Raw genomic sequence first — 24,653 nt, 5'->3', positions numbered from 1 at the left:
GTAATAGTTACATCTAGCCTAGGTTCTCAGATAGTGTGATTTGCTTCATACAACATCACTGAATTCACCATTAATTATTCACCTGAACAGTTTATGATATTGTGAATGGTATCCTTGTAAACATTGGCCATCCAACATAGGGATAGACATCACCTTTTCTGTGTTATCATGTTTGGCACAGGAGCTATGATGCAAAATACATAATTTGGTTATGGTAATTTTTGTTGCGATGGCTCCATGTCTCCAAAATGTTTAGGGCTCCAAACTGTTCAAGTGTACCAAGTTTCATGCCTTTATAAAAAAGTGAACATCATTTTCACATATCACCTGGAATATAACCCATTGCCACTGAGTCAGGGCCTCATCAGTTGGAACATGTTTATATTGACAATGAGGTAAGAAAACATAAAATAATGGATAGAGAATTAATTTCTTAGTACAGTTTTTTGAGTTTTTGTATTATTTTGTGTTTCTGCTGCTAAGAAAGCCATTTACAAACAGCCCCAATAACAGAATCCAATGCAATGTTCTGAACATTCTATCAGATACAAACTGCACAAAGTTACATTTATTCTGTTAAGAAATGTTGTTATTGTTGTTAGTCATATAATAAATCAATTTAAAGCTCTTTTTGTGCTCTTTATGCTGGAACTATCCATGGGCACATCCGATCAATATGGAGTTAGATATAAGGGCATTTGCAGTGGCATTCAGAATTTGCCCCATTGCAGCATTAGCAGTCAAAGGTCAAATTCTCTTGACCTCAGTGTCATGACAGTGTGACTGAAGGATAGATTATAGTCTAAGCTTTACAACGATACATGACTTCATGATATTGTGTGTTGGTTTCCCTCTTTTATACTGGATCTATGTGTAAAATGGTGAAAAAAGATGGAAAAGTTTTAATGATGGAGGGATGAAAAAAGGACTGATAGCACATAGAAAGCTACCATTGCTGCAATGCTATCATGCGTTTTCCAACACTAGGGACATAGACCTTTAAAAAAATCACTATGAGACATGGTCCCTCCAAAGTGGCACGACGGACAAATTTTGGGGGTCTGGCTCATGGACTATATGTGAAAATGATGTTCACTTTTTTATAAAGGCATGAAACTTGGTACACTTGAACAGTTTGGAGCCCTAAACATTTTGGAGACATGGAGCCATCGCAACAAAAATTACCATAACCAAATTATGTATTTTGCATCATAGCTCCTGTGCCAAACATGATAACACAGAAAAGGTGATGTCTATCCCTATGTTGGATGGCCAATGTTTACAATGATACCATTCACAATATCATAAACTGTTCAGGTGAATAATTAATGGTGAATTCAGTGATGTTGTATGAAGCAAATCATACTATCTGAGAACCTAGGCTAGACTTAACTATTACTACTTAACTAGACTATAATATCATGTCTGTTATGTGCATGTATGTTGTATAGAGTTTTAAAAAGCTTAATCCTTTTGTTCATTAACCCTGACAATACAGTGACTGTAAAGAGGAGAGCAATATTCAATATGACCATAACAACTTAAAGCTTAAAAAGAATGTCAAACACAAAAGATGAAAGATACATCCTGTAGATGTGCCGGGATGCATCATCAGTGATGGAACCTGGGGTCATTGGGTATTTCGGGTCTTTCAACATCAGACACTCTCGCCCAGGCGACCCAGCCAGGGTTGATCAGACCCCAGCTTGAGTCCCAGCAGCAGTCGCCCATGGATCTAGCCTCTTGATCCAGAGCCAGTCTGGTGGCTTTCTCTGCAGCTTCAGTAATGGATCTGATGGCCTTCCTCTATGGCCTCCCCGGTGATGCCCATTGCCCAGTGCCCAAATGCTTTGCAGCCCACCTCCACAGGCTCACAGCGAGTTTGCCAGCCTTGCCTTCTACATTCTTACACTAGCTCCTGATACTTGGTCTCGCTTCCTCTCATTGGCCTCATCCATACGCTCTTTACAGGACACTGTTAGTTCCAGCATGATCAGTTGTTTGGTAGAAAAATTACCATAACCAAATGATGTATTTTGCATCATATCTCCTGTGCCAAAAATGTTAAGGTAAAAGTAAATATAACCCATTGCCACTGAGTCAGGGCCTCATCAGTTGGAACATGTTTATATTGACAATGAGGTAAGAAAACATAAAATAATGGATAGAGAATTAATTTCTTAGTACACCAAGTTTACTTATGTATGGATGTTCTACCAAATCTGTGTTTGTTTGTATTTGAATAGAAAGTGAATTTAATGTGTAAGAATTATGTTTCTGGGTATCCAGAACAAAGACCACAGGGTTCAACCTAAACATGTTTTTTTCTTAAAAATCCTGAGGCAGGATGAAAACCATTTCTAGTTGTTTTTTTTAGCTTATTCCTCACAACAATAAAATAATGAAAAATCTCTGAACATGATGATTAATGACCTCTGACATATAGAAAGGAGCTACAGGGATCCCCATGGGGGCGGAAGACATATTGGAAGACAGAAAAATGTTTTTGATCTGATTAAATTTAATCTGGCCCCTTACTAAACTCCCACACACAAAGAAGAATGGGGAAATGAACATATCAACACAGACTCAAGGATGTACTGTATTTTCCTTTAGTTTCGTTTTTGTCCATGTGGGGAGGCCCCATGGTCTCTGACATGCGGAAGACATATTTTTATATTATTCCAGAGCCAAATAACCATGACAAGGTTTATAAAGCCTAACTGGTGTTTGTCCATGAAGTCTGTTATCTCCTCATCTGCTCTGCCTGTCATCACATCAAATGTAACATTTCAGAGGTTTCCTACTTCCTACAAAATATTTAATGGCAGTTTCAAAGTTTTTTTCATCTTCCACATCTATTCTTAATGATCTGCCAATACTTCACTTCAATGGGAAATCATCTAAGCACAGATTTGAAACTTTAGTTTTCTATTTCATTATTAGGAATTTAAATATTTATATGATTTTTCCCCGCCCTTAAAAATCTTGAGGCAGGAAAAAAAACATTTCAAGTTGGGTTTTTTTAAGCATATTTCTCACAACAATAAAATAATGAAAAATCTCTGAACATGATGATTAATGACCTCTGACCTATGGAAAAGAGCTACAGGGATCCATAGTTGAGATGAAAGGCACCAGACATACAGTACAACTCTTTGCCTCGGTACAAAGCAACTGTTGAGAAACACAACCACTCCCCACAGAAAAATGTTTTTGATCTGATTAAATTTAATCTGGCCCCTTACTAAACTCCCACACACAAAGAAGAATGGGGAAATGAACATATCAACACAGACTCAAGGATGTACTGCATTTTCCTTTAGTTTCGTTTTTGTCCATGTGGGGAGGCCCCATGGTCTCTGACATGCGGAAGACATATTTTTAATATTATTCCAGAGTCAAACAACCATGACAAGGTTTATAACGCTTGACTGGTCTTTGTCCATGAAGTCTGTTATCTCCTCATCTGCTCTGCCTGTCATCACTACATCAAATGTAACATTTCAGAGGTTTTTCTACTTCACTGCAAATTATTTAATGGCAGTTTCAAAGTTTTTTTCATCTTCCACATCTATTCTTGATGATCGGCCAATACTTCACTTCAATGGGAAATCATCTAAGCACAGATTTGAAACTTTATTTTTCTATTTAAGTTTTAGGAATTTAAATATTTATATGATCTGGATAATACAAGTACATTTGTTGTGTTTATCTATCAGGTTTTCATTTGTTTTTCTTCCTCTCTGTGACCAGCAGACTGATCACTGCAGAAAACTAAACTTAATTGTCTATGTGCTATTGAAAGACATAAGTCCTAATTTCTTTTTAATTTTAATTCTTAAAATGTTTTAAATCCCGCACCTAAACCAAAAACCCCTTGCACGCAGAAACGTTGCGCACTAAATCGGATGTCTTCCGATGCACACTAAATCCAGAATCAAGTGCAGCTTTCGAGCAAAGACGATTCAGTCATTCCTAATAAAAGAAAGTGAAAGAGTTTCACAAGTTGATACTGACGCTGCAGAATCACTTCAAGCTATTTCTGATGTCAGAAGCCAGTTTATTAAAACTAAATATGCTTAAAACTCCCATGAAAAAGAACCTGACCAATTACAAACCAGCTGATCCTGAACAGCAGTTGACAGTATGATGGACACACACAGACACTTGTTTCTACTTAGGGTAAAGTTCATTAATAAATACAGAGTTGACCTCTTTTTTTTTGGTCAGGACCAAGAAAGAGAAACTAAGAATTTCTGTGTCCACAGTAAATCACCTGTTAAGTGTTTGATGGTTATTTATTTGAGCTTTAGAACGTAACCGCCGTCAAACAATCAGAAACGATCACCAGTTTTGATGCTATGAATCAAGTCTTTATTACATGCAGCATTTGAGGATCACACCTCAGAGATGAAAGTGCAGTTTCTCTCTGAGGCTAAGAGTTTTTCTATAGAGAGAAAAACAAGTCTAAAGACAGACAGAAACAACTCCCTCATGAAACACAGGACCATTGAAGCAATATCTTGTTAAATCTATATTATCGGAACCTCCTTTCTTCTACAAAATTAAGCATATTGTGATAAGTACTTTCTCACAGACACACAGTTCACTCAGAGGTTTCATCTTACTTTCAGTTGTTGCCTATTTTTTTAACATACAGTATAGATACATTACACAGCATATAGTAAATTTAGCAAAACATAGGTCCCCAAAATGATTTATACTTCATAATGACGTCACAAGGCACAGTTTACTTCTAAAGTGTTACAACCATAATGCAAAATAGTAATTTTCCCACAGTAATTTATTTTGATAACATGCCCCGTATATTCATTGACAAACTAAGAACAAGACTTAAGATGTGAATTATGATTTAAAACAGTACATTTTCAACACAGTTAAATCAGTCAGACTGTATAAAAATCACAGACAAGCATACAACGATCCCATGCAGTAGGTTAATTCCACTAAAGTATCAGTTAAAACATGTAGTTCTTCTGCAGTTTCTCAATTTTGTTAATGTGAAACTCCAATTCCAATGTCTGATTATTCTTAAGAATTAAAAGTTCATTGCTCTTCTAAAGGATGTACTTTTTATGCCTCTGCATCGGTGACAACCATGGCTGGAGGCATTATGTTTTTGGGTTGTCCGTCCGGTCCATTCTCGTGACGACGATATCTCAGGAACGCCTTGAGGGTATTTCTTCACATTTAGCACAAATGTCCACTTAGACTTAAGGATGAACTGATTAGATTTGGATGGTTAAAGGTCAACGTCACTGTGACCTCAAAAACATGTTTTGGGCCATAACTCAAAAATTCATATGATAATTATGAAGATTTGTACTAAAATGTCTAATAGGATAAAATGATGAAATTTTTGTTATTAATAATAATAATAATAATAATAATAATACATTTTATTTAAATAGCGCTTTTCTGGGAACTCAAAGACACTTTACACAGATAAAATGATCATAAAACAGTTGGCCATAACTCAAGAATTCATATGCTAATTCTGACAATTAGGAAGAAATGATGAAGTGATGACATTTTGGACAGACATGGATGTAAACTGCAACTTGACTGGTTGGCTGACTCAAACAAACGCAAGGCAGTAGTTCTGGTTTAATTATTAAAGCTGTTTCACACCAGACACGGATTTTCGTCCAAAAAATTTGCATGTAAATTTATAAAAACAGATTTTGTGGATTCTTATGAATGCTTGCACACCCCTACAGAACATTAGTGTGGGGAAAAAAATATTCGGATGGAACTCGATTTCAACAGATTTCCACCTGTGGAAATATATATATGTTTGACCAATGAAATCCTTTGTTCCAACTGATTGATATCATTCTGCATAATAAGTAGCCATGTGCTTCTGGTTGTTGCACAGAGAGTGTGTATTTTCGGAGCAATGGAATTTCAAAATAACAATGGACTGTCCTCTCCTCAACAATAATCAATAATGTACGACAAACACTACTACCTCAACAACCAAATAAAGGACGATATATGGCTGGAGATCGCCCAGCAGCTGAGATAGAATGAAGATGGTAGCTGATATGCACTTGCTAAAGAGGAACGGAACGGGGCTATCCACAACAACTAATATTAGCATTAGCGTCAAGTTTGGGGCCCGACTAGTTTATGTGTAGTTAACGTTGACCCTTTAGACAATCTCTTTCTGGATAGGTCTTTGTTGTGTGGAGTGGACATGGGCACTATTTAGGAGGAAACTCATTTGGCCTCATTTGGCCTCATTGATGAAAATGAAACCCGGCAACGTGGATAATTCACATTGGAATCAGTGTTCATAGTTGTCATGCAGAAAATTTGCATGTGGATTTTTCTGTATTCCCGCACCACATTTTTGCATCACTCTGGTGAAAAAGGTCTTTTATGCTATTATATTATCATCATATCAGTGGCATTAAATGGTCTTAAAATTATGCTAATATCGTTTATTGCAATTATTTCTGGGACGATATATTGTCCAACAAAATCGTGATAAGCCTATTCAGCACCTGGCTGATAAGGACACAAGGTTGGTCAATATTGCCATACTATAATAATAATAATAATATTTCCTATTGTGACTGATATTGAGTGACATTATGACTTTTTGTTTTTGTTTTTCTTAGTTGGAGGGTGATGCTATGTTGGCTCAATGTACTGTAATTTCAGTCATGTTAACAAGCAATTAGGATTCATTGTCTTTACCACATGTAGTCTGAAGAAATGCTGTACTATGGAAGTGAGTATTGTAGTAGCTACAGTATATGTGATGAAGCAAGCTTGAATTGGGATGGTTGAAGCAGCATTTTATGTGTGATTTTCACTAACTGTTTTAGTTATGTTTTGATTGTGGTTAAATAATAACTCATCATTTAATTTTAAGTTAAATATCCTTACATGTAGTACTCTATCAGAGCTGTCATTTTGTTGAGTTAAAAAAAAGGTAATATTTTGTTTTAGATTTTTTTATTAGTTCTTACACTGTAAGAGCACTGTGCGTTCCCGGCATGTTTTTGGAGCTGCAGTGTCATCAATAAAGCTTTTGTGAACCATCAGTTAAAACGAGTTAGACCATCATTCAGCAGGAAATGCTACATTAATTGCATCCTGATTATTGCTGATCTTACTCATTTAGTTCCTGGCCATTGCTGGCCTTATTCATTTAGTTCCTGGTTATTGCTGGCTGTAGCCTGCTGATTTAGTTCCTGGTCATTGCTGACATTATTTAGTTCCTGTTCAATGCTGGCCTTATTCATTTAGTTCCTGGTTATTGCTGGCGTTAGGTCTACTTCTAATAAACTAAACATACTATGTTCTGTGTTATAAAAGTAATTTATTTAAAAGTAATTGTTTTTCACATGAGATGAAACAGCAACACAACAACAGCAGAGACACACAGTTCTTACAGATACATTACACAGCATATGGTAAATTTAGCAAAACATAGGTCCCTACAATTGTTTATACTTCATTATGACAGTAATTCATAAGGCACAGTTTACTTCTAAAGTGTTACAATCATAATGCAAAATCATATTTTTCCCTCAGTGATTTATTTTGATAAGATGCCCCGTATATTCATTGACAAACAAAGAAGAAGACTTAAGATGTGAATTATGATTCAAAACAGAACATTTTCCCCTCGGTTAAATCAATTAAGCTGTAAAGAAATTACAGACAGAACAGAACTTGGAGTTCTTCCCTTTCCCACTTTTGTAAATGTTAAGCTTAATTTGACCAACAGCTGAGGAGGTCACACCTTCTGACATTCAAATGGTGATGGCCTTAGGACTACTTCTAATAAACTAAGCATACTATGTTCTGTTTTTTAAAAGTAATTGTATTTCACATGAGATGAAACAGCAACACAACAACAACAGAGACACACAGTTCATACAGATACATTACACAGCATATAGTAAATTTAGCAAAACATAGGTCTCTACAAGTGTTTATACTTCATTATGACAATAAGTCATAAGGCACAGTTTACTTCTAAAGTGTTACAATCATAATGCAAAATAATATTTTCCCACAGTGATTTATTTTGATAAGATGCCCCGTATATTCATTGACAAGCAAAGAAGAAGACTTAAGATGTGGATTATGATTTAAAACAGAACATTTTCCCCACGGTTAAATCAATTAAGCTGTAAAGAAATGACAGACAGAACAGAACTTGGAGTTCTTCCCTTTCCCACTTTTGTTAATATGTAGCTGGATTTGGCCAACAGCTGAGGAGGTCACACCTTCTGACATTCAAAGGGACACACTATTTTCTACCACAGAAACAGGATCCAGGTATGTGTATGGGACCTCCAGATTCTTGTTTCTGATTTTGATCTGTGCACTTAACACTTGAAGCTCTCCTTGAAAAGCCTTCAACAGCTGGCGGGGAATCTCCTTTTTGAAATGGTCGTTCCCGTACTGACCAAGAAAGACCTGATGACATCAAAGATACATTAAACATAGATGTTTTCCAGTTACATTTGAAATGGTTATCAGATATAAACTAATGGCAATGTAATGTACAGTTGTAGGTAGGGATGTCACGATATCAGAAATTCAGTAGTTGATACCAATACCAGTGAAATTCCATGATTCTCGATACCAATTTGATACCACGGTAAAAAACAAAAATAAAACAATAAATCCCATGTACTTTAACATACACTCCTTTATTTCCGTTTGCATACTGGTTGTGGTTAGGGAGTTAAACGGGTCATAATTCCCTCTCTACTATCTATTTATATTGCTGTGAAAACATCTCCCTCAAACAACTGGATTTATTCAAATTTCTCACTAAAAACTACATTTGAACACATCATGATAAAGTTATGATTTACCTTCGCCCAATAGAGTGGTGCAGGAATGACGTATTTTTGTAGGCCAACATGGAAGTTAGCATCGCACTGGTTCCCTCGACAAAAAGCCAATGGGATTGGAAGTACTGATTTATGAAGTGTGAATATCACCAGAAGTAAAAAGCTAATGTTAGGCTACAAACAAACTACACCACGGTGGCATGAGCGTGCGTATGCACAACAAGGCTGTAGAGGTGGATGAGTCGTCATGATGACGTTTTACAGTCTCATTTAGCTACTTGTTATCAACCGCCTTTTTAAAGACTTTTCAAAATTCACGAGTGGGATATTTACTGACATATTTTATATTGTGGAACAAAACGTTAAAATCTCTTAAGCTTGTTTTAATCACAGACCTTATTTCAGTCACCTAAACAAAAACGCATTCAAAAAACCCATTGACTTTGAGACGAGGGAACCGCTAAAATGCTAACTGATTTCCGCGTTTTAGGACTCATTCCTGCGGCACTCCATACTCATTTTTACTGAAAAGTAGGGCTGTTCTCGACTACTGTTGACCTACTGTTGCTAAAGGGTGCCTCTGTGCGTCGGTTTCCGATGCTGAAGGGCACTTACAAAACGGTGGTATTTGACAAGTTGGGAGTGAGAACCGGTCGGGTAAGCAGCACAGTCCTGTATGGAGCTAACAGCTAACATTACCTAGCTCTTGTTCTTACGATTTCAACAGAGATTTGTTGCCTGTAATGTAGCATTATCAGGGATAAAATAGAGTGCGTCCCATAGACGAGTCAATAGTGAGTTTACTGCGTCTCAAACACATTTTCTATCGTCCCCGGGACAATGGGACGCCATGAGTCTCGAGCCCTGAAAGTACCTGTGATACTGTAGAAAAATGAGTACTGTCACATTTTCAAATTATTGGCATCGGTTTGGTACCAAAATATTGGTTCTTGTGATATCCCTAGTTGTAGGAAGTGGATTTCTTCAGTGGGTCAAAGAGGGTATTTGTGTTCTAATGACATATTTACCTACTTTACACAACTTGAACATAAATGGGATTTATGTAATTTAATTTTCATGAAGTCATATGCACTTACCGAGTCAGAGGACCGCTTGCTAAGTAGCCCAATGACAGCCATTCCGTGAGCTGTCGTGCCCTTGTCAGGCAATGTCTGCAGCATCCTGGCCTCGCTTATTGTCCCCTTTTTGGTTGGTGGAGGAAGTCGCAGGGTGGTGGGAGCGTTGGGCATCCAGCCACTATAGTCATACTGCAACGAATGAATGATTGACAGATGATTGATTAATACTCTTTGAAGCCACGCCATGTTGTACTGTTGTTCAGTCGGTCCGCTATTTTGGTCCACACTGAAATATTTCAATAACTATTGGATGTATTGCCATGAATTTTGGATTGGAACAAGTAGAACAAAATTGTAGGCATTCATGGTCCCCAGAGGATGAATTTGGTGATCCCCTGACTTTTCCTCTAGTGTCACCATGAGGTTAACATTCTTGGTTTCAGAAAAATGTCTCGACAACTTTCAGCTGGATTGCCATTAAATTTGGTTCAGACATTCATGTTGACCTCAGGGTGATAACGTTGGTGATCCTCTGACTTTTCATCCAGCACCATCATTGGATCAAATTTTTATTTATCCAATACTTTGGTTTATGACCAAATACCTTAAAAACTAATGACATTCCCATCAGCCTCCGCTGTACTTTGTGTTTTGTGCTAATTAGGAAATGCTTGCACATGCGTGCATGTTAACAGGGTATACTAAGATTGTGATCTTAGTATAAATTATACTTCCTAAAAGTCAGTATGTTAGCATTTTCATTGTGAGTATGTTAGCATTTGTTGCATTTAGCAGCCTCACAGACCTGCGAGCATGGCTGTAGAGACTTGTTTATGTTAACGATAACAATCTTCAAAGTCAAAGGTCACTTTTTTTGGCCAGAATTCATCCATCTCTCTCCAGTCCAGAAAAAAATGCAAAACCTCATAAATTCATTCCACAAAAACAGCAACATTATAATTGAATCAAAAGTCATCACCTGTCCAGTGTTCACAGCCGAGTGCTGTGCTGAGCAAGTGAAGATCACCATGGTGACAAACTTGACCAAGTCTTTCACGGTGGTAAAGCTCTGAGGAATTCCTGAGAATTAGAGGGAATAAACTGCATTACTTAAAGACATCTAGAAATTAAAGTTTGACTGAGGTTTGCATTATGATAATATAATGGTAAATTAAAGCGCACATTTATCATCATTAAGATTGAGCTTTTCTTTAAAACTCACCTGTGCCTACTTGGGAAAGAAATCCATGTTTAAAAATGTCCAAAATCCACCTCTGCACTAATGGGTCGTTCTGGACCTCAGTGTCAGTACTGTAGTAGAAGCTGAGAATTCCCTGCACAAACCTTTGAGAAATGAGAACCAGTTCTGTAAAACACATTCCTAGTTGAATTATACAATTGTTTTCTTCACACTGTAGTAGTGAGACACTGTTGTGTTAGACAATTGAATGGCCATCTCTTTAGAATGATCAGTTCTGTTCTTTTGAGGAATTTGGTGCAATATTCGGCACAGTGGATCATACAACTTTAATATTACAGTCGATACCTTTAGATGGACAGAAAACTCTACACATTTCTTGCAGTTTTTCAGAAAGACTGATTAAAGAAATCCTTTATGAGAAAACCAAATGAGTTAGATAAGAGAACAAAAGCTTGCTAATAGAGAGGGCAGGATTGGGGCTCTCTTATTTTCCTATTTCAGGACGCTGTGTTGTGAATGGTCTCTTTTTGAAACAGTAAATTGTCTTAAACAACATGTATTGTATCCCCAATATTTTGTTTACAGTATACTGGTTAATACAGCCTCAGTCAACTAAGTCATGTAAAAGCAGTCAGATACAATACAATACAATCAACTTCTGATCAGTAGTGGCAAAATCAGACTAGGCTCTCGTTGCAAAGTAGGATAGCCAGGCAGGTAAATGGGGAAGAATGAACTAGAATAAAATTGCCTCTCTAATCATTTCTTCCAGACTCTGCCATCTGGCAGGAGGTTAAGGTCCATCAGGACCAAAACCTCACGCCATAAAAACAGTTTTTTCCCCATGGCAGTGGGGCTCTCCAACAGCTCCTCTCCCCTCCTTTAATCCCTCACACACACACACACACACTATTGCCCCGCCGACACTGGCTCTCCCCCTCTTTCATACACTCTAAATAACACCCCCTACTGTATCCCTCTCTCTCCCTCTGATACCTGATTGTTTGCACTCCGGCAATATTTGCACTATCTGTATATATCATGTTTATTTTTGTTTATAGCTTATTTTGTATATTGTATATTCTTAAAATTTTAATTTTTCAATTTTTTTAATTCTATTTTATTCTAACGTTTTTATCTATTCTTTTGTTATTATACTGTTTGACTTGCACCAACATAACCAAAGCAAATTCCTAGTGTAAATCTCTTACACCTGGCAATAAACACAATTCTGATTCTGATTCTGATTCTGATTTGTATTCTTGGGTTGCTTTCCTGTGAGGACTGCTGCTCCCTGCTGGAGCACCTCATTAACACAGATGTGCAGCCTTTGTGCTGGCCAGCTGATCTGTCCTGTCCTCATTGCCATCATTAGTTTTATGTGATTCAGTTGTTTGCTTGGTTTCTAGCACTAGTTGTGTTTAACAACTTTTTCCCCTGCAAATGGAAAAGGAAAGCAAATCCTGTGCTGAAATCTGAGACACACTGTGTAAAGCACAGCAAACTACCTATACTACCTGTAGATGATATCCCAAAGTTTGGCGTGCTTCAAAGTTAAAATATATGCCTATACCAGCATCTCTAAATTTCACAAATGAACACATTTTATCTCTTTGTTTAAGCAATACACAAAAAGAAATGTAAAAATGACAATTTGTAGTTTTACGAGGGGGGTTACATGCTGCAACTATTTCTTGGTAAACAGTGGCCATGATGAAATAAATCCTTTTTGAGAAAACCAACTGTGTTACAAGAGAAAAAAAGCTAGCTGGTAGAGAGGGCAGGATTTGGGCTCTTATTTTCCAAATATCAGGACACCTGTACTACCTGTGGATGATATCCCAGAGCTTGAGTCCATCATCCCTGTAGTGGAAGTTTGGCACATCCTTCAGCCCTCGCTCAGCAATGTCCTCTGGTATGCAGAGGGAGCTGTAGGTCAGTGAGGCCAGTGATCCTTCCAGGTGTTCTATCAAAGCCTCTCCACCAGAAGCTGCATACTAAGGAACAGTCAAATATGTAAGGAATATAGTTAGAGACAGATACTGTACATGATATTGAAAAAACAAACTTGTTTGATTGTTTAGGTAATGGTCTACTGAGTGTTTTGGTGTTTTTGTACCTGTTTGAAAAATCCCTCCTCCGATATTAGAAGCTCTCGAGCTTTGTAGTTGATATGCAGCGTGTAGCGAGTGTGATGTACGAGGAGCTGAGGGAAAGAGGGAACTCTGTTAGTGACACTATTACATGTTAACAAAGTCAGAAATCTTGACGCTTCTATACCATTCAGCAGTGTGATATACTTGGAAATATATACACATTAAAACATTATGATTCATCAACTTTGGAAGATACAAAAATCAGCAAGTTGAAAAAACTACAACTACAGTAAGTTCAGTATTCTCCCTTTCAGTTACATTGTAAAGTGGATGCCCCTCCGGCACGTTGCGCAGCAGTGACACTGTAAAGACTTCAGCCAGCAGATGAGTGCGCAGCAGGTGAACATTGAGTTCATGCTCGTGGAAATCTGCTCCTCTCACAAAAATCTTGGCCGTCAACCAGTCGTACTCAGAATCGGTAGGATAGAAAATGGGGTTGTCATCTGCTGGAGTCTGTTTCAGCTGCAGGAGAAGGAAGGAGGATGTGGTTCATTCAATCCATTCAATTCATTACCAGTACTGGTCAATTATGTTGTTTTATGTTTGACTATTTACTATAGCTTTCATCTGCTTTTTAGTTTGATACTCTGAAGTGGAAATTCATATTTTCATTGAATCCCAGGTGAGAACACAGGGTCACCTTGAGAACAGAAGCTTTACTTTCCTCATTCTTACAAACATCAATAGTTGTGTGTCATGTAAATTAAGTTGAATTGACTTATTTGCATCAGACTCAACTGTCAGCCTGTTAAACTTGGATATGGCTATGGGAGGAACCGTTTTACATGACTCGGGAAGGAAGAAATGAACTGCCTTTCCTAGCAGAGAGGATTCATAGCTGCCATAGATACTATTCATGGTTGCTGCTACTTGCAAATACACTTTCAGTAAGTTGGTTGCTTCCTGTCGCTGGGGAACCTACATCTTACGATTTGAATGATAGTTGTTTAAATCAATACTCAAACTTAAAACTTCACTATTAGCTATATTTGAGTGCTAATCTCACCTGAATAGCAATCGGCATCAGCCTATCGTCAGGTGTTTTGTGGAGCAGGACCAGGGGAGCCATCAAGTACTGCTCCTTCCCATCGATGGTGTTTGGTGTCAGTCCATCCAAACTCTTGTAGTCACACAGGAATATGTTGCCTTCCTGTGAGGATGAGAAATGATTTGACGCACATGCATAAAGTTTGGATATTACATACTGTATACTAAGTGAACATGTAAGTGCAACATGTAATTCTAAATTAACATGTCATGGGGCAAAACATGACTCTAAAATCAATCAAGGTCAAGGCAATCACCTTCATTTCATCTGTCAAGCTGAGGGAGACCGCGTCGTCAGTCACAGGAAAGTTCTCGGGCAGAGCCGAACAACGCCGGATCAACATGGGATTGACACCATTTAGATACTGGTAGCCAAAAAAAGCGTCCTCCTTCCAATGTTCCTGGACGTACGCTGGAGAAAGAACAGAGTTGAACCTTATTGAGTTTCAAACTGTGTGCTACTCTGGAAAATGAGAAACAAGGACAGGATTGTTAAGGGACATATCAGGGGTATAGATGAGTGTTGTGTTGTGTATGTTGTGTTGAGTAATGCAGTGAGGCAAGGCAAGTTTAATTATATAGCACATTTCAGCAACAAGGCAATTCAAAGCGCATAATTACATAAAACATTAAAAGCATCGTGAAAACTCATTATAAAAGATCAAATTAGTGACTTAAACAATTTGCTAAGCAGCAAACTTTGGGTTCCTCAATCTACATCAAGTGACCTAAACAGTTGCTCAAACAGCAAACTGTAGGTTCCTCACTAAATTGGTGACCATCATGTCATTCCTTTCATCAGCAGATCATCTATGCTTTTATCTCCCCTAGATTTGACTATTGCGACACACTTTATTCTGGTCAGAGTTATTATCGTAAACTAAAACTGAAACTAAAATGAAAATAAGCACTGGAAAATTTTGCAGTAAACTGAAAATAAATTTAATCCTTTAAGAAAAACTAAGACTAAACTTAAATGATATTGCCTGGTTAAAAAATTAATAAAAATAAAATAAAAATGTATGTAAATAGTTTTTAGTTATAATATATCACTACCAAAAAAAGGAGACAGCATTAATTTCAACTCTCGTGACATTGAACCACAGAAATTCATCGGACTTGACATTCTAGGGGATGACACTATGCTGCAATTACATCACAAATAATCCTAGTCTAGTCTTGTAAAATTAAATAACAGGAACATGATGCCATTTAACCAAGCTATTCAGCTCAGGTCCAATATGAACCAACTGGGGTCAAGATGAAATAGCAGATGACAAGTTTTCTACTGAGTGTGGTAGTGAAAGAGTACTCAATTTGATTCCCAAATGAAAATATTTAAACATTGTGGCAATTCCTTCACAGTTCTCCAACCATGAATGTATATGTAGCTACATACTTCGGAGACATTATTGGCCCTAACAAACTAAAACTACTGTAAAATGAAAACTAAAGAAATAAAAATGAAAACTAAATAAATCAAAACTAAAACTAAACCTTTCTGAAAAACTAAAACTAAACTAAAACTACACTCTGAAAACTGACTTAAATTAAAACTAAATTGAAAAATATAAACTAAAATAAAAAAAAAATAATTGAAAATTTAAAACTATTATAACCTTAAGACTGAAACTTATACAAAACATATATTTATGTATATATTTATTTTTTTCATTGTAAAGCCCTTTGTAACTTTGTTTTAAAATGTGTTATATAAATAAAAGTTTGTATTATTATTACTATTATTATCATTATTATTATTATTATTATTATTTGTAAGCATACAGTATAAAGTATTCTATTAAATTATGGTAGTACCTGATATGTCAGGGTATTTGCCCCAGAACACCCCATTGATATCGTCAATATCATCCCAGGTGTCCTTGTTATCAATGAGTCCCTTCAGGAATATCTCACCCAGACTAGAAAGTAAAAGCAGAGTAATTTTACATTTTATGATGCCTTAAATCGCTTTGATAGGCAGGTACATAGTTACATAGAAAGATATCTGATAGAATTTGAGGACCTTACCCAGTGGCTAACGTGTAGTCAAACTCGATGTCCTTGCGGTAGGAGAATTTGGCCGAATGAGGCAGCTCCTCAAAGCTTTTAGCCGTCAGGTGGTGGGGTATTTCCACTTCAGAGTCATTCCAGCTGGTAAAAATAGAGAAGAGCAGAGTGGTGAGGAACTTTGGACAGTCTAGATCCCTGTGTATCTGCAGTTTTAATTTAGAGAATTTCAAGCATACATAAGCAATATTGCAATTTCATAAATGTAAATGTAAATCAGCTTTTATTGTCACACTTTGTATTGTACATAGCACAGCACACCGTGAAATGTAGTCTCTGCATTTAATCCATCCTAGTATATTAGCTTGGGGGGTCTCTGCCTTGCTCTAGGGTACCTCGGCATTGCCCAGGAGGCGAACTAGCACCTCTCCAAACACCAGTCCACAGTCCGTACTTGATCCTATACCAGGACTTGAACCGGCTCCGGTTCCCAAGCCAAGTCCCTACGGACTGAGCTACTGCCGCCACCACAACATGTGTTATAGTATACGTTTTAAAATATATTTTAATTAACCCTGGCAGGTGTAACAATGTCATATGGTGGTTAATTTAAAATTATATATCATGAATATATTCAACCAAAGAGGTTTGGATACATGTTAGTTTTGAGGTGCATAAAGTTAAAGTGTGTATAAGCTCTGAGCTCTTACCGATAGTCGTCGTTCACCGGATAGGTCTTGCCCCATTTGCGTTCATTGACCTCCGATTCAACTGTAGACTTTATATTAACTTGAAGAAAAAAACAAAACAAGGTTTAAAATTGTTGATATATACAGTGTATTAGCATGAATTTACTCCAGCATCTTTATTGTCTAACTTGCAGAACTTGTCTTTCTTTTATGTGTTCTGAAGTCAGTGAACAACAAACAGGCTGTCAGACGAGCTAATTACCACAAACCTCTTTCCTCTGTGAAGGAGGCCAGCTCACAGTCATTGATCCAGCGGCAGATGGGAAACTTGTAGGTGTCTCCCTCAGGGGATTTCACTACCACCTTGGTTGGCAACCATTTAGAGTCTTCTGGAAACTCTGGGAAATGCTGTTTGTATAGCTGTATCTGGAACAGCTTTCCAATGGAGGCAGGGCAGGACACGGTAAAATGAGACACCTGGAGTAACGACAGAAATGGTTTTAAAACAATTTTACAAGAGATAAAGTGTATATGATAACCAAGAGCTGTAACTTCTCAATAATTAGCATACAATACTGAATGTGGAAGGCGTTTTTTGTTACTTTGGTGACATTTGTGAACATAGGTTGAAGACCTGCAGAGCAGCACTTATCCCTTTGCTGCCCATATGAGACTGAGTTGGCGAGGGTTTACATCAGCTTCTCTAATTTGATATATTTAGATTAGGTTGAGGAAACGTGTCATACATTTAAACATAGAGAGGGATATTTCAGACTTACTGCCCCTCTGGCGAAGGATGAACCTCCTTCGAGTTTCTTGTGTTCGCTGCTCATTTCAAAGCCCATCAGTTTAATGAAGACATTGTCTGAAGTGCCGGCATTGTCGTGATAGGAAGTTGATATGGTAACTTCATAATCCACCATTTTCACTCTGGAAGGTGGAAGAATCCTGGTGGGGAGAGAATAATAATAACCATTCTCAGCAGTTATTAGGATAAGTGTCACTAGATGAGCCTGAGTGCAAAAAAACTTTAAAATACTGGTATCACAAAGAAAATGGCATTGGAAAAGATATTATAACAACTAATATTAAATTTGTCTTTTAAATTTCATAAAGCATCTCTCTTACCTGTTAATAAGACCAAGAAGTTCCTTTGATGAACTGCTCTTTTGTTAAAAGAAATCACCGTGGATTTTTCTTTTTATACATATTGTGTGGGAGTGTCAAGCCAGTAAAAATAGGCGGCTCTGGTGATGGTGTGCTGGACCTTTACCAAATGACAGTAATGTGACGCAAATAGTGATGCCTTAAGGCTGCTTTAGATCATTTGATAATGACAAACCAGCTTTTCCACTTTTAAATGTGAGACATCCATCCATTATCTGTATCCGCTTATCCTATTCAGGGTCGCAGGGGGCTGGAGCCGATCCCAGCTGACATTGGGCGAAGGCAGGGTACACCCTGGACAGGTCTAATATAAACATGAGACAGTCAACTCAATATTCAATCAATATTGTGTTTGCTGTGGCGTGGGTAATGGTTGCCTTAATTTAGTTTTCTTAGTTGTGTAAGTTGTTTTGGTGTTTAGCAATATGTCAATTGCCACTCTTATAATGTCCTTGTATAAAGGGAATATATGCCTTTTCACTTTATAAATGCTCTGACACAATTGTTTGTTCATGCAAAAGCCAATAAACATTTATTTTTTTTTAAATGTGTTGGTTGTGATTTTCAGCTGACAACAATAACCAGACTAAGGAATTCTCTCATGAAAAACAAAACAAATATACCATGTAAAAGAGGAAACTTTTACATGTCTCTCAGACTGCAGGATGTGGTGGGACAGCCTGGGTGGATATGATGAGCCGAACTGACTGTTGCACAATCTGGCAGCACATATCTCATCATCCACCCTGAATCTGCTCAATGTTATTTACTTACCTGTAACTGGCGATACTCCATATCTCAGTTATGTAATCAGAACGTTTGTTGTTTTCCCAGTTGATCAAAGAAGTTCCTGAGAAACATTGAGCAATGATAGTGATACTTGGCACAGAAATGGTAAGGATAATCCACTACGCTGCAGATGTCAACAGCAACCGTTTTTGGCTTGGTAACCCTAACACTGACAGTAATGTGACGCAAATAGTGATGCCTTAAGACAACATTAGATAAAGACAAACCAGCTTTTCCAATGTTAAAAGTGAGACATCCATCCATTATCTGTAACCGCTTATCCTATTCAGGCTCGCAGGGGGCTGGAGCCGATCCCAGCTGACATTGGGCGAAGGCAGGGTACACCCTGGACAGGTCTAATATAAACATGAGACAGTCAACTAAAAATATTAGTTCTGATAAAATGCTAAAACAAAACAAAAAAGCGACAACCCCTCCTGTTGCCTGACATTGCACTGGCAAGATTATACCAATGTGTGACAGCCCACAGAATACTGCAGTCATGTTTCTTTGTTTAGGCCATGGTTTGTAAAGTATTAAGTATTATTAGTTGACTAAACGTGCAGTATAATTGCTGGAAGTTCAATGTTTGCCACCCATCTAGTTGCCAATAGTTATTATTCACATATTTTCAATAGCATGAACACTGATTTAACCCTCACATTTCACCTTAATGACTTTTAAGTTAAAGCAAGTACAAGGAGTTTTTAACTGGTTATAAAACAGTCCAAATTTAAAACAGATGTCTCTATATGACCTACATAACTAAACAAGATCAGAAAGAAGATTGGCTATTTCTATACAGTTATTCTTAATGCCTGGCACTGGGTCCAGTTTCGCTCGCAGTGAGTAGTACATTAGCCAGTTAAAAGGAAGCAGGATGGGACTTTTCTTTAGAGAACTTTATTTTTGATGTTATTTTTTGTGGTTATGGCTGATACGGGGCACGATCAGCAAAGAGAATAGGAAAAGAATAGGCCGAAGAACATGAGTCAACCTTGGTCATTCAACAGATGAAGAGAATTGCGGGATTTGAAAGGATTCAAAACCAATCCTGAATTGGCCCTCTTCCTCCAAAGCACCTTTCACACATGCAACCCTGAAATTATCTAGAGCAGTGGTTCTCAAACTTTTTTCACCAAGTACCACCTCAGAAAATATTTGGCTCTCCAAGTACCACCATTATGACCGATGTTAAAATACAGTAGCGGAGGCCTACCCTATATGGCACTTAAACTCTCACACAACTCTCATACTACGCAAGGGTTAGCCTCTCACACTAGGCCTGCACGATATGAGGAACATCTGCCATGTGCGATAACACTTTTCAATATTGCGATGACGATATGACTTGTGATAAATAAACAAATATTGAAGTGTGCATATTAGCTATACATATACATATACTGTATTTAATATATAACTAGGCTAAATGTTGTTTCTAGAGCAGCAACAGTAATGTTTACAACATTAAAGTCACCATATAAACTCCTTAATATCTCACTGGAAACAAATCTAACATGTTAATAAAATAAATCATATTCCTGACATGAAAATACTAAGTGAAGTTTATAAAGACTGAAGAACACAGACTTCAGTCAGTATCAGTCCGTCCTCCTTTCCTCTGTCCTCCTGTCCTCTGTCCTGTCCTCTGTCCTCTGTCCTCTCTCCTCCCTCTGCTGCAGCTAACATTAGGGCTGATAGAGGGAAGAGGAGCTGTTTGGTTTCATCCAGCTGATGAGTTTACAAGTAAGATATGTGACAATCTAACCTAAACAGTCCGACTACACAGCCTACTGCCAGCTTTAGTTTTAGCTGGTATAGCCAAGGGTTATGTTGCTCTGATACTTTATGAAGATAATAAATTAATAACACAGAGGTTGAAAGTGCATCACCGCTTCACGCCTTCACGCCGTTCCTTCACAATAAACTCCCTGGACACAAACACTGGATCACTGCTGACCAGGGAACTAAAGTCAGTCACAACTCAACTAAATAACTTAAACCTGTTTACAGTTCACTGTTAGCCGCCGAGCTAACGCACTGTGCCTGTCTAAAGCGGCGGAGGATGACAGACTGCGGGCAGAGCAGATTGAAACGTTGCTTTCCTTTAACAGTTTCGTCATGTTTATGCTTGTTGAACAGGTGTAATGATAACGTGTCTTGGCTTTACACTTGCAAAGTTTTATTGAACTTACGAGTAGTTGTAGCCGTCTCCACCGCGGCCTCTGATCAGCCATTCACAGACTGACTGAGCTCCGACACAGCGCAGCAGAGGAGAGGATGCAGTGTTAACCATCCCTAAATATAATGATTGTTCTGATTCATCGCGTTCCAGACACCGTTTTGCGATGTGTTCATCGCGCATGTTCATATGATGACGAAGAAAATGAGATTTATGGGTCAGCCCTATTTCTTATTGATTTTTAAAAAATATTTCAGATTCCTCTGCGTACCACTACAGAGAGCTCGCGTACGTACCACAGTTTGAGATCCATTGATCTATGTAATGCTTAGAGACGTTTTACAAACTATTTCTTTAAAGTTTACAAATCCTTTGGTAACCATTAACAAATACTTAATATAGTATATAAAATGTTATAATGTGTGCTACAATAATCTGTCAATAAATAGTTTAGGAATATAATCAGAATGTAATTGTTATTGTCTCCTATCAGCTATAAACAAATGATCTCATATTACACAAACTAATGATAAAATAACATAAATTATAACATTAATTAGTAAACATTATTAATTATCATTTGGTTGTTTGTTAACAGTAAAATACTTATTAACTAAAGTTTAATTTATTAATGATGGTTATTATAAAGTGTTACCTGCAAATCTATTCATGAAGTTGTAATTTTTATATATTTTGTGTCCTACACATGTTTCTATCTGCATATTTCCCCTTAAAACATGTGATTCTGTAGTCAATGAGACAATCTTAAGAATATTTCCTCCTCTTTTCCTTGAAATTTTAAACCATCTTCCAAAGTTGCAGCCTTTTTAGTACAAAATTCTGTGTCCCTGGTACTGTCCATCCACATCTCACATTGTCAGATGTGACATCCCATAAACCTTCATTTGCTGTTGCCACAGTCTTCACTTTTACTCTTGTAGCACTTCACACTCTATATAAACTTTACCAGGCTTTAACTGAGAAAATCAGTTCTTACTCTATTTTAGCTTCTATCCTAGCTTTTATTTTTAGCTTGTTTTTATTTTCTAATCCTCAACGTTTTTATGATTTTATAACTGTTTTAATTATGTCTTAATGTTCTTTTGCACTTTGTCATGCCTTACTTTTGCTTTGTAAAAGCGCTGTTGGACACAATCAAGCTCCAGCAAGTTCCAGAGTTCCTGAGAAACACTGAGCAATAATGTCAGAATGTTTTCTGAGGAAGAGAGATGGTGCAGATAGATGTGGCCATGGATCAATGCCTCCACCCACTCGTGGAAGATATGTCACTGAAATATGTCATAGACTATAATTATGATTAACCTTTTATAACTGGAAAGCCGACAGAGCACAGTCAAGCAGAGAAATGCCTATTTGAAAAGTAAACATACTCAGCCTAATTCTAGTCTGGAAGTAAGTTACCCCATGAAAGACATAATGCACTGTTGTGTTTATTGATCCATTGTAACACATTAGTTAGCCATGCTGTGTTCATTTCTAATCTGGTCTATGGAAGACCTTGAGTCTAATTATTATTTTTGTTTTGTAGTGATAAATAATCCAGTGTCTCTTAAACTTTCTGTAATGTTGATATTCAGTTTACTCATTGCACGTTAAATGCAAAAACACTTTATAATAACCATCATTAATAAATGGTAAATGGACAGTTAATTAAACTTTAGTTAATAATTATTTTACTGTTATCAAACAATAAAATGATACAGATATTCACTAATTATTAGTAATACTATAATTTGTGTTATTTTAACAGTTTATTGTTGTACACATTATAACATTTTATATACTCTGTTAAGTATTTGTTACAGCTTACCAAATGATTTAAAATTACCATACGATACGATTTCCATGGTTCCGATACGATTCAGGATGATATTTAGCTTATCTAGAGCGATACGATACGATTCAATGATTTGAAATCGATACAGTAACTTTTTTTGCCAAAAATTCAGTCAGTGTGACTGTGAAATAAATATCTGATACTGGACAGTACAGGTTAGGATTCCTCAAAGTTTTTCTTGTAAGTGAATCAGGGATAAAGTAATTATGGATATAAACAAGTAAACAATGATTAATGGCAAATACATACACCTTTTATTTGAAAATAATAAAAAGTGCAACTGCAGGACCTGCTGCTTCAGTTCTCAAGATACAAGGCAGTGCAATATTTAACAAAAAATATAATAAAGCAACATTTATTCAAGTTATATGAACAGTGGTTTAACCTGCTGCTTCTGTACTCATTTTCAGTATAAACTGTAGATCAATAATACAGAGATCCAACAGCTGATATTGATCAAACAGCTGATAGTGATCAGACAGCTGATAGTGATCAAACAGCTGATATTGATCAGACAGCTGATAGTGATCAGACAGCTGATATTGATCAGACAGCTGATAGTGATCAAACAGCTGATATTGATCAGACAGCTGATAGTGATCAGACAGCTGATATTGATCAGACAGCTGATAGTGATCAAACAGCTGATATTGATCAGACAGCTGATAGTGATCAGACAGCTGATAGTGATCAAACAGTTTGGGACAGAATCATTCCTCTACAAACGCTGTTTAAATAATCTGCTGATAGTAATCAAATAGTCCACCTACAGTGTTCATTTAGGGTCTTTTCATACATGAAAACATCTGGAAAAACATTTTAAAACTACGTTAGACTAACGTTAGTTGAATTTCTGTTTTGTTTTTTACTTTACTCCCGTCGTGATAATTCACCTCACCTCATCTGCTCTCCAGCTGGATACGTGAGGCTGATGCTGCGTTCACATACAGTAGATATCATGACGGGGAAAGGAAAGTCATTTTCTCTGAATGAAAAATCGACAGCGCACGGGGAAAGCACCTGTGGGTGAAGCCACCCTCGTCTCCTGCAGACCGCTGCTCATCTCCCTCCAGCCGCTACCGGCTGAGAGAGGAGGATTCATGGAAGCGCGCTCGCGCTGCAGAGGGCAGAGCTGACGCATGTTTGAAGAACCGGACTGACGGTTAACATTTCTTTACTAATACACGTGCTAAAAACACTTTCATATAAAGTTTGTCGTCCTTAAATACAAGGTGCAAATCCTTAATATTGATACAATCGATTTTTGCGTTTCAAATCGATTTTATATCGATATACGTCTCCTGTGAAGGACAACTAGCCGAGTACCGATCAATGTAATTGTATCGTAGGAATATAAATCGATACATCGATATAGTAGAATAATCGTTACACCCCTACTACAAATCTATTCATGAAGTTGTTATTTTTATATATTTTGTGTCCTACACATGTTTCTATCTACATAGTTCTCCTTAAAACATGTGATTGTGTAGTCAATGAGACAATCTTCCCAGAACATTTCCTCCTCTTTTCCTTGAAATTTTAAACCATCTTCCAAAGTTGCAGCCTTTTTAGTACAAAATTCTGTGTCCTTGGTACTGTCCATCCACATCTCACATTGTC

At 37.2% G+C, this 24,653-nt stretch overlaps 1 protein-coding gene across 1 annotated transcript; it reads right to left on the bottom strand.

Annotated features, from left to right (window-relative positions):
* Positions 1-7,690: 7,690 nt before the first annotated feature.
* Positions 7,691-24,217, bottom strand: LOC119485214 (arachidonate 12-lipoxygenase, 12R-type-like). The gene is made up of 15 exons (XM_037764613.1): positions 23,929-24,217; positions 17,811-17,979; positions 17,301-17,508; positions 17,053-17,131; positions 16,364-16,486; positions 16,151-16,254; positions 14,590-14,744; positions 14,292-14,435; positions 13,544-13,747; positions 13,249-13,335; positions 12,957-13,126; positions 11,151-11,272; positions 10,908-11,008; positions 9,947-10,117; positions 7,691-8,466 (listed from the first exon to the last, which is right to left on the bottom strand). Exons 1-15 carry the CDS (start codon positions 23,988-23,990, stop codon positions 8,284-8,286), a joined length of 2,082 nt encoding a protein of 693 aa, XP_037620541.1. The 5' UTR covers positions 23,991-24,217; the 3' UTR covers positions 7,691-8,283.
* Between the last annotated feature and the right edge of the window lie 436 nt (positions 24,218-24,653).

This window comes from Sebastes umbrosus, chromosome 3, assembly GCF_015220745.1.
Source record: "Sebastes umbrosus isolate fSebUmb1 chromosome 3, fSebUmb1.pri, whole genome shotgun sequence".
Classification (NCBI taxonomy): domain Eukaryota; kingdom Metazoa; phylum Chordata; class Actinopteri; order Perciformes; family Sebastidae; genus Sebastes; species Sebastes umbrosus.
Note: the sequence above shows the minus strand (reverse complement) of the source record. Positions and strands in the feature narration are given on the sequence as shown.

What these genes read in the sequence shown, in the direction of transcription:
- LOC119485214 (XM_037764613.1), bottom strand. Translation starts at nt 23,990, where the DNA reads ATGATATCTACTGTATGTGAACGCAGCATCAGCCTCACGTATCCAGCT. An exon ending in AGGGGCATCCACTTTACAAT is followed by an intron (nt 13,336 to 13,543) that starts GTAACTGAAAGG and finishes TCTTTCCCTCAG; the next exon opens with CTCCTCGTACATCACACTCG. An exon ending in AGGAGGGATTTTTCAAACAG is followed by an intron (nt 13,127 to 13,248) that starts GTACAAAAACAC and finishes ACTGTTCCTTAG; the next exon opens with TATGCAGCTTCTGGTGGAGA.